Source organism: Coturnix japonica, chromosome Z, assembly GCF_054131305.1.
Source record: "Coturnix japonica strain WE chromosome Z, WE-NBRP24, whole genome shotgun sequence".
Taxonomy (NCBI): domain Eukaryota; kingdom Metazoa; phylum Chordata; class Aves; order Galliformes; family Phasianidae; genus Coturnix; species Coturnix japonica.
Window position 1 is genome coordinate 12,042,774 of NC_140702.1, and position 10,507 is coordinate 12,053,280.

At 53.6% G+C, this 10,507-nt stretch overlaps 1 protein-coding gene across 1 annotated transcript; it reads right to left on the minus strand.

Annotated features, from left to right (window-relative positions):
* Positions 1–1,784: 1,784 nt before the first annotated feature.
* Positions 1,785–7,927, minus strand: LOC146753732 (uncharacterized). Its single transcript, XM_085530017.1, has 14 exons — positions 7,766–7,927; positions 7,386–7,497; positions 7,049–7,138; positions 6,692–6,796; positions 6,307–6,459; positions 6,015–6,166; positions 5,739–5,877; positions 4,801–4,952; positions 4,386–4,533; positions 3,793–3,930; positions 3,207–3,383; positions 2,451–2,606; positions 2,200–2,301; positions 1,785–2,084 (listed from the first exon to the last, which is right to left on the minus strand). Exons 1-14 carry the CDS (start codon positions 7,786–7,788, stop codon positions 1,785–1,787), a joined length of 1,947 nt encoding a protein of 648 aa, XP_085386143.1. The 5' UTR covers positions 7,789–7,927.
* Between the last annotated feature and the right edge of the window lie 2,580 nt (positions 7,928–10,507).

Below are 10,507 nucleotides of genomic sequence, written 5' to 3' on the forward strand. Positions count from 1 at the left end.
ATACGCAGTCCTTTTTGTCCTCAATCTAGCTACAGGTCAACAATTTATTAACTTGCAACCAAAAGCTGATTAGGCAGATACAAACCCAAAACACAAACAGGATAGCACTGATTAACAGCAAAATATAGATGGGGAGTTGCACTGACTACTATTTCTTATTATTATTTGTAATGGGGATTACAGTGCATTACTTGCTTTTGTCCTACTTCCCACTTTCTCTGATATAAACACGTTATACTCTCTGATAGGAATCACTGACAGTTCAAATTTTACAGGCCCCTTACCAGGAAATAAAACAAAACAGAAAAGCCAGATAAGCTTGGTGGTAGAAATACCTCTTTCCCTACCTCACAGACAAAGGAACAATCAGCATTATGTAAAGTTCCATTTGAAAGAATAAATCCTAATCCTAATTAAATCCTAATTCAAGTGGGTTTTTATGCACTTAGAAATTAGGTCTGAAAGGTTCTTTGACAGGTCTTCAAGTCCCAAACCTGTGAAACTAAAGTGTTTGCTTAGCACAACAATCCAGCGAAATCCCGGTCACATTCTGATGACAATAAGAAGAACCATATTTCATTCTGAAGAGGACAAAAGATGCTTGCTCTGTCCGTGGTTCTTGTGCACAGGGACCCTAACACCAACTCAGCTCATAGGAGAAATTTCCTCAAGTGACTCTTCTCCCTGTGCCTTCCTTCATCTTCCACTATTTTGTTGTTGCGTTGCTGTTAGTAGTAGTAGTAGAAACAGTAGTGTTGTTGTTATTGCAAGAGTCAAATGTCATCAAAGACTGCAGAATCATGTCTAATCCAGTTTTGAAATGTAAACTCAGAAGTAAAGATCTTGAAGTCTGGGTTCCTGGGTCTACAAGACGTAGGTGAAGAAAATATGTTTTTTTGTCTTTTTCCACGTGACACTTACTTATGCTCAGGCACACAGTACTATAGCAAGCAGGAGCTTTGCTGCCCAACATTTCAGCTTCGCATAAGCTAGGAAAACCATAATTTTTCTGCTTGCTTAAACAGTTCCAAGAACTCATACGGCGAGTTCCAATTAAGTCGGGGAAATTGTGACACGTTCTGAATCTGCGTGCATGTGTGCTGCTCTCTAACGGTCATGGGCAGACGTCTTCTCCAGGTCTTCCTTGTAAAGACGTTCAGGTGTGCTTTTCACCTTAATCAGTCACTAAGTACAGACCCAGTTCTAACCAGCTGGTTTCCTGTACTGTGTTTCGAGATGTCCGTGCTCCTAGGCTCCTTCTGTTGTTCAGGGGGCCTGTCTTGCATGACAGGAATGCGTGTCCTTGCAACGTTACTGTAAAAGTGTCCTAGTAACGTTACTGTACAAGAACTATCCTTCAGGTGCCTATGCAGGACAAGCGTCTAAATATTGTGAGCCTGCTCCGTGTTGATAATGCCTCCTGCTGCCTTTGCTGTCTCAGCTTCTGGATTGTCTCAGATGCCACAGAGCGGACTGTCGGATGGGTGTCATTTTCCAAAGGCTGAAGGGCTGCAACAGAAGGAAACAGAGCAGAGATTGAACTCCCCAGTCTGCAGAGAGCCACCAGCTTCCCCTCGGGACCATGCCAGCCCCACTCGTTGCTTTTCCTGGCCAGGAGGAATATGAGTCTGAGGGGTCAGCTGAAAGACACTGCTCAGGATTGTCAGGAATGCTCCTCTGCCCTGCAGCATTTCCGTGCAGCAGGGCAAAGCACAGCTGCATGCTGCCCAGGCTCTGTCCCCAGCCCCAACACGCACAGCACTGCTCCACGCCCCAGCACGCTGCTAGCTAGGAGAGCAGAGCCCGGCCCCGTCAGCCCAGCTGCTTCCCCTTCTGTGCTGCAGACAGGGACAGTGCCCAAAGGGAACCTGAGCAAGGCACCCACTGGGGCTAGCAGCATGGGCAGGGTGTACCTGGGGGTTCAGGGCTGTGCCTTCCTGCCAGGGCAGGGCCCAAAGGGGGACGCAGGGGTTGAGCTCACCAATGAATCTGACAGCCGCATGTCTCAAGGAGGCCTGAGAATCCTCCAGGTATGGCAGGCTCTGCAACAGGTATCCTTCCACTAACTTTCTGTCCTGCTGCACCTGGAGAAGAGCAGAAGAGCATGGGGCTTGCAGAGTGTCCACAGCTGCTGTGGACCCAACCTCCAGCATCCCCTTTCCTCCAGAAAAAAGGCAGGGGCTGTGTGATTGTCCTCACCAAACACTCCATGATCCCCGCTATGTCCCTGTGCCAGGCCTGGTGCTTGAGCTCCTTCCACTTCAGGAACTTTGCACAATACGCAAGGACTTGCCAAGATGCCTACAGAACAACAGATGCAGGAACATGGCATTACACACAGACACACATATCAGTGTCTGAATGCTTGCTGAACTTGCTCTCAATTGCAGATCACAGCTGAGCTGTCAGCACACCACTGCCTGCACACTGGTCAGCTCTGAAATTCGTACCTCTGCTACACTTGGGTTCTCATCACTCATCTGAAAGAGCAGAGGGAGCAGGCCCCTGTGCACGGTCTTCTTTATGCTTCCCTTCTTAAGCCACACCACAGCATCTATCAAAACCCTGAAGAGGCGGATGGAACCTTCTCGCACTTCACATGACACCTGAGGGAGAACAGGAGGACCTCAGACCTCAGCAACACACTCTCACTGCCCATGGTGAGCATGAGTGTAGGCATGGCTGATGTGAAAGAAGGTGCTCTGGAGTCACATTCTCCACAAAAGTGCATTGCAGCCATGCAAAGCAATGCAATAGATTTCCAACATGGGGTGCTTATGCCTCAGAATGCTCCCCCAGCCAGCCCAGCAGGTCAAAGCAGAGATGCCCTGGCACCTTGGGAGTGTTAGACAAGAGGAGACAGAGCTGGCCTTAGGCAGTGCCTCTGGGGCACATGCCGCCTGCTCAGCCTCCACATCCCTGCTGTGATCCCTGGAGAGAATGCTTGGCACTGGTAGAAAAGGGAGCGATGGAGGTTCTGAAAGTAACCCTTGGCAGAAGGTGTTTTGCTGAGGTGCCAGGCTGAGCCCCAGCACAGGGGTCTGACATTACCAACAACAACCAAGCTGCACTGCCATGGACACAGCCTGCTGGGCTGCAGAGCCCACAAGACATCTCATTCCTGAGAGCCCAGAGAAGGAAAGAAAGGAGAAGGCACTCCTGTCAAGCACTCATCTGCAGAGCAAAGCCATCCACAACAGACTTACATGATTAAAAAGAGGCAGGATCTTCTCAGCCATCTCCAGAGCAAAGGGACTGGCGTGCCTCTTCCCCAGATGGTACATTGCATTTCTGAAGATATTCAGCACCATCAGGGTAATGGGTGTGCTGGCAAACCGCAGGGTCTCCATGACTCCTGGAAGCAGGGTCCGTATTTCTCTTGCCTGTACAAAACACACAATTTCCTTTCCATTAGGAGGTCAGTGGCCACCCTGGCCTAAAAGCTCTGATTACAGAGCAGCAGCCACACGCCTCGCTTGCCCACAGCGGCCACAGGAATGGAAGCTGTAGATTCCAGGAAGGTGGTGGCCAAGGGTGCACTTATAGCGATGGGGAAGGCAGGAGAAGGAGGACAGGAGAACAAGGACGCCATGATCCATGCTCAGCCACCCCCTTTTCCAACAGGCCCCCAGGTAACCCATCTGAAAAGCTGCTGGAAATCTCAGCCACCAGGCCCCACCACAACCATCACCCCAACTCCTGAGTGCCAGGCAAGGCCAAGGCACAGTGTTGCCCACTGCCCCAGTGCCGGGCTGCCAACAGGAGGGCTTTGTTTGGCAAGGTCCTGCTCACCGTCTCAGGTCTATCAGACAGCACTACGAGGCATCTGAGCACCAGCCAGAGTATTGGCAGGCTTTCAACCTTCAGAAGCCTCTGGAGCAGTTCTGGCTTACACAGCTCCTGCAGGTTCTCTTCAGTGGGAGGCATCACCTGAAACAAACACAGCAGTGAGAGGCAGGCAGAGGCAGCAGGGCTTCCTGCACCCTGCAGCTCCTGGCTGCTCTGGATCTCAGGGCAGGGCACTGGGGAGACATAGCCTGGCCTGAGGTAGCAGTGCCTTTGGAGGGCCCCACCATCCCTCTGCGCCCAGGCCAGGCACTATGCAGGATGGCTTTCTGGCCTGCTCCTCCTGCCCTCTGAGCTTCTGATGCCTCTGTGGAGTGGTTGACCAGCAGGAGCTGGCACAAAAGAGACACCAGCCATGGCTGGCCACGGGCAATAAAGCCTGCTTCACCTGCTGGAGGCTCTCCCAGGCCCCAGCCATGGCTCTGACTCTGCAACAGCCCTGCCTCAGGTTTCTGGTCTGGGGAGCAAGGCAGGGGGAGGCAGGGAGCTGGGAAGAGAGTGCCCTGAAGGAGAGCACGGTGCCTTGTCCAGTAACTCACAGTCAAGCAAAAGAGGTCCAGCTCCGCTGTGGTGATGTTAAATCTCTCACACAGCTGTTGGTCCTGGAGAATGTTGCTCAGTTTGTCCAAGATCCTCTCTGAAGTTTCCAGCAGAGGAAACACGGTCTTCAATATGACCTGGGTAGTGCTATAAACAGAGAGCAGTGCTGTGTCAGCAGGGCTGCCTTAGCTACAGCATCATGGCTCAGGCAGGAGCCTGATGGGGGGCTCTGGGCTGCCATGGTTGGTAGTGGCTGCTGCAGCCCTAAGCGGCCCACCAGCTCTGGAAAGCACAGTGGGTTGGAGGGCCTGCTCCTCGGGATGTCCTGCAGCTTTCCTTGGCTCTGGCAACCAGACCGATTCTGAGCCCTGCTCTTCACATGGAACAAACGTGTGGGGCTGTTTGGGCTGATACCTGTCAGTCTGTGGGAAGTCAGCCAACACACTCCTCAGCACATCCGTGGGAAACTGGATGGTCAGAACCTCAACCAGTGAGAGGGCTGTCTTTTCAAGTGGGATGCTCTTCCTTTCCAGGCTTCTATGGATGCATCTGAGAATCTCTGGCATCTGTTGCAAGAACACAGGGAGAATGCTGCTGTCACTGCAGCCATTTGCCCCCCCAGCCACTGCTACTGTCCTTAACATTTCTCTATACTGGTTTTAAATGGTTTCAGATGCCAAACCGCATTGGAAAACAGGTTCTAACATCATCATGGCTGATGCAAAAGTAGTTGCTTCAGAATCATATTCTACATAAAATCACTGTGCCGTTGTGCAATGCAATGCAACAGGTTTCCAGCACGGCATGCCTGTGACTCTGATGAGACAGGGATGGCCCTCAGCAGTGCCTCTGGGTCACATGCTGCCTGCTCGGCCTCCACATCCCTGCTGTGGCACCTGGAGAGAATGCCTGGTGCTGGTAGCAAAGGGAGCACTGGAGGTTCTGAATATAACCCTTGGCAGAAGATGCTTTGCACAGAGGCCAGGCTGGGCCCCAGCACAGGGGCCTCACATCACCAAGAACCACCAAGCTGTCAGGGACAAGGCATGCTCCTCCTGCAGTCAGACCATCACAGCCTCTTGTTCTCATGCCTTTGAGGAGCAACTGACCTTTGAGGAGCAGGCACAAAAATAGCACCAGATGTGGGTGGCTACAGGTACTTCCCCTGCCTGGCTCTTGAGCCTGGGTAGCCAACAGGGGAGGCCGTGCCTCTCCCTGGCCAAAAACACAGCCCCAGCTCTGCCCCTGCCCTGCCCAAAGTTTCCAGTCTAGGGAGCAAGGCAGGGGGAGGCAGCTTGCTGGGAAGAGAGTGTCCTGAAGGAGAGAGCACGGTGACCTGTCTGGTAACTCACAGTCTGCTGAAGGAGGCCAGACCCCATTGTGGTGATCCTGTGCAAATTTTTGTTCTGGAGAATTATGCACAGTCCTTCCAGGATTTTTTCGGAAGATTCCGGCAGGGAAAGCACCATCTTCCAGACCTCCACAGTAGCGCTGCAAACAGAGAGCAATGCTATGTCAGCAGGGCTGCCTCAACCCCAGCACCATGGCTCAGGCAGGCCTATCTCTGGGAACATCTCTGAGCCCTGCTCTTCACATGGAACAAACATGATGGTTTTCAGGGCTGGTACCTGTCACTGTGTGGTAGTTGTGTCAATATGCTTTCTAACACATGCATGGGAAAGCAGCGTGCCAGCACATCAAGCACCGACAGGAAGGTCGCATGATCTGATGTGCTGTTGTTTTTCAGATTTCTCTGGATGAACACCAGAATCTCTGGCACCTGTTTGGAGGACAGAAAGAGAATGCTGCTGCTGCTGTACTGCAGCCATTTGCCCTGCTTCTGCTGAGGTTACTACTCTTCCCAGTGCTCTGTCATGCCTTAAACTGGCTACAGATGCCCAAGAGCATCTGACTGCTTACATCTGTCAGCCAGGTGATAGGGTCTTTTAAAAGAAAATCCAGTAGAATCCTGGCATATTCCTTGTCCTCAGGGCTGCAGTCAGCACTGATCTTTTCAAGGGTCCTGAAGACAATGTCTGTAGTCAGAGGAGCTTCAAGTAATCTTCTAGGCATCTATGGTAGGAACGAAAAAGGGAAAGACAAGTCAAACTTTGTGTGAGAACATGGTCTGGAGCGGGAAGACCAGAGGAAAAATGCAAAAGACGACACTTGGCTCAGAGCAGAAGCATGCCAAGGGCTCCCACCTGTGCACAAGTTTGTCTCACAGGTACCCCTGAGCTGCAGAGGCAGCTCTGGGATGCAGAGAATGGGAGACAGACTGGCTGGAATGTTGATGTTTCCCTACCTCCGGCAAGGGATTGCTGGCCAGGAAACTATAAAGCATCCAGATCCGCTCCATGGCCCTGTCGCGCACAGTTTTGCTATCAGAAATGGTGAAGGGCCGCAGCACCTGTGAGGAGAGGAGCTGCTGGTTAGCCTGGGAGCTGCTGATGCCCACTCCAGGAGAAGCAGGTCTGCTGAGCTCCTAGCTGGAATCACAGCATCCATCCAGGCTTCCCCTGAGCTTAAGCCAAGCCCATCATGGGGCTACTGCCGCTGGGGTTCCTTGCCGGCTCCAACTGCTGCCAGTGCCGTTTCCATGGAGCGGGAAAAAATTCTACTACAAGGGAGCTCTGGGGGCAGAACTTCACAATAGACAGACCTCAAAGATTCTGTGCAGCCAACTTTTGACATCGTCGGTGGGACAGTGGTACAGCATAGCCTCCAGCATGTTGTCCATAGCATCCAGGGTCTGTAAAGAGAACAGTGGGATACCCAAAGATCTGTGCACAGGGACACACTGGGGTTGCAAATCTGCTATGCACAGACTTGGCTACAAGCACAGGGTGTTGCCAGGCCCAAGGCAAAAAAGAGTGGGAAAGGGTGTGGGAAATCATGGCTGAGAGTCTGCCTGGCAAGGACTTTTCTTAGCCTCTGTATACAAAGAATCCAGAGAGCAGCTCAGAGACCTGAGGTTCAGCAGTTCACCTGGTACGTACATGGTTGTAGAGGCAAATGTTCAATTCCCTGGTTGGAGGAAGGCAGAAGATGACTCTGCAGCACGCTTTTAAAAGATGTAATAGTTCTTCCTCCGAAATTGCTTCCACTTGGCTGCAAATAGAGAGACACAGATGCTAGGAGCAGTTCCTTGATGCTGAGGCAGGGGTGGATCAGGTCCTCCCCTGGGCAAGGCTCACTGAGAGGGATGGGGAGCCCTGCCAGGAAGTGACTCCTCCCCCACAGGGCTGCTCTGGGTCAGAGGACAGTCCTGATGCCACCAGCTTTAGGACAAGGGCCAAGATTTAGCGGGGAGCTGCGTCAGGGCCACCAGGATCGTGCCCGGGGGATGTGCTGGCAAAACAAGGAACTGGGCAGGTACCTCATTGCAGCAATCGCATTCATGCAGTGGTATCTTAGCGCTGTGTTCAACTGAGCCCTGGGCTCCTCATACAACAGAACCTGCAAAGCACAATCAAATCAGGATGGCACCTGGCAGCTGCCAGCACCCACCAACAGAAAACCTGCCATTGACCGATAGGGCCTGTGTCGCCCCAGTGGCCCTCAGCAAACCCTGTCACACTGGTGCTGCTGTCTGCTTCCACCGCTGAGGTCTCAGCAGCACCTGGAGTCTCATCTGGGGAACTTTGGTGTCTGTGCATGATTTCCCTGCCTCCCTCTCCCCCTGCCCTGTCCTTCTTACAGGGTGCAGATACCTGGGTGCCATGTCCCCTCACCTCAATGTTCTCTGTCACATTGTTTAGGAAGCAGAAGATATCCAGGTACACTGTCAAGCCCTTCTGTTCAGCAGCGCTGCACAGTGAGCAAATACAGTTCAGGTACTGCATCTTCTGCTCCAGATCCTGGCAAGCACACAGAGACCGAGGAGTGTGAGTGGGGAGAGCCATGGCCAGGGGGACCAGGCGTTGTGGGGTGTGGAGCAGCACAGGACAGCTGCAGGACAGCAGCAGCTCTGCCCGGCCAGCAGCCCTCATGCAGCCTGAAGGCAAAGCCCGAGGGACTGTCTGGAGGTGCAGGAACAGCCAAGATGGAGATGGCTGCTCTTACCTTTTCCTTGCTGATGCCATAGGTTTCGATGACATTTACGGCCACCTCATCCAGTTCATACAGAGGCAGCCAGTCAGCATCTGACCAAGGAGAGAGAGCAATGCTATAGAGGGGCCAAAGGCAGGCGCAAGCAGACGAAGGAGCTCTGGCCTCTCCAGCCCTGGGCTCTCTCCCCAGGCACAGTCTGCCAGTGCCTGTCAGGACAAGGAGGCCTGGTGTCAAGCAGGGGGCACTCACTGGGGACCCTCACTCACCAGCACGCAGTGGGGTGACCTCAGTCACTTCGTAGGGCTCCGGTGGAGATTTTCTCTCCTGGGGAGCCCCACTCTCCTCCCAGGCCACCTTGGGGTGTTTAGGAGGTTTCTCCTCCATCCCGTAGGATGTAGGCTAAGGGTAGGGATGTGGCAGCCACGGGGCTGCCAAAGGTAAAGGAAAACGACTTGGGCTGCGCTCGGGGGCTATTCGCCAGACCCGCACACTCCTGCCCTGTCTCCTCGCTGTCCTGTCGGACACTGAGGTCGCCTGCTGTCAGTGCCAGCTATGCCTTGGTGTCACAGAGATGGGTCACAAAGGGCTCCACTGTGACGTGCTGCCTCGCCTGGGTGGGGCTGGTTCCAGAGCCCGGTTGGAATGGTGCAGAGCAAACTCCTCAGCGGGAGGGATGCGTGTGCCTGCTTACCCAGGTAGCTTTGGAAGTGGGCCTGAGAGCAGCTGGACTGCTCAGGCTCCCGTGCTTCTGCTGTGAGGCTGGAGATGGCTGCAGCAGAATGGAGGAATGCAGACGAAGACTTGCTGTCAGCTCAGGAGCTGATTTGCTCACAGGCTTGTGAGCTACAAGGCTTTTATTTCTGAATTGTAAAGATGTAAACAAATGCAAGTTTTGCACAGAAGATACAGTCCTGTGCCCTTATTTCTGATTAGCTGACAATACACTCTCAAATAACTGGGAACACTGCAGTCCAATAAGGCATTTCCCTACACTTTGTCAGAAACAGCTGAAATTAACAAAAGACAGAAGCTGTTACTTTTCTGGCCGTTTTCTAGCATCAATGTATTAAAAGTTTTAACTCCCATTAATGCAGCATGTCAATTATTATTCCTCTCTTCCTCCCTCCCTCCCTCCCTCCCTCCCTCCCTCCCTCCCTCCCTCCCTCCCTCCCTCCCTCCCTCCCTCCCTCCCTCCCTCCCTCCCTCCCTCCCTCCCTCCTCCCTCCCTCCCTCCCTCCCTCCCTTCCTCCTCCCTCCCTTCCTCCCTCCCTCCCTCCCTCCCTCCCTCCCTCCCTCCCTCCCTCCCTCCCTCCCTCCCTCCCTCCCTTCCTCCCTTCCTCCCTCCCTTCCTTCCTCCCTTCCTCCCTTCCTCCCTCCCTCCCTTCCCTCCCTCCCTTCCCTCCCTTCCCTCATTTCTCTCCTCCTCCCTCCCTCCCTCCCTCCCTCCCTCCCTCCCTCCCTCCCTCCCTTCCTTCCTTCCTTCCTTCCTTCCTTCCTTCCTTCCTTCCTTCCTTCCTTCCTTCCTTCCTTCCTTCCTTCCTTCCTTCCTTCCTTCCTTCCTTCCTTCCTTCCTTCCTTCCTTCCTTCCTTCCTTCCTTCCTTCCTTCCTTCCTTCCTTCCTTCCTTCCTTCCTTCCTTCCTTCCTTCCTTCCTTCCTTCCTTCCTTCCTTCCTTCCTTCCTTCCTTCCTTCCTCCCTCCCTTCCCTCCCCTCCCTCCCCTCCCCTCCCCTCCCCTCCCCTCCCCTCCCCTCCCCTCCCCTCCCCTCCCTTCCCTTTTCCCTTCCCTTTTCCCTTCCCTTTTCCCTTCCCTTTTCCCTTCCCTTTTCCCTTCCCTTCCCTTCCCTTCCCTTCCCTTCCCTTCCCTTCCCTTCCCTTCCCTTCCCTTCCCTTCCCTTCCCTTCCCTTCCCTTCCCTTCCCTTCCCTTCCCTTCCCTTTCCTTTCCTTCCCTTTCCTTCCCTTTCCTTCCCTTTCCTTCCCTCCCTCCCTTCCCTCCCTCCCTTCCCTCCCTCCCTTCCCTCCCTCCCTTCCCTCCCTCCCTTCCCTCATTTCTCTCCTCCTCCCTCCCTC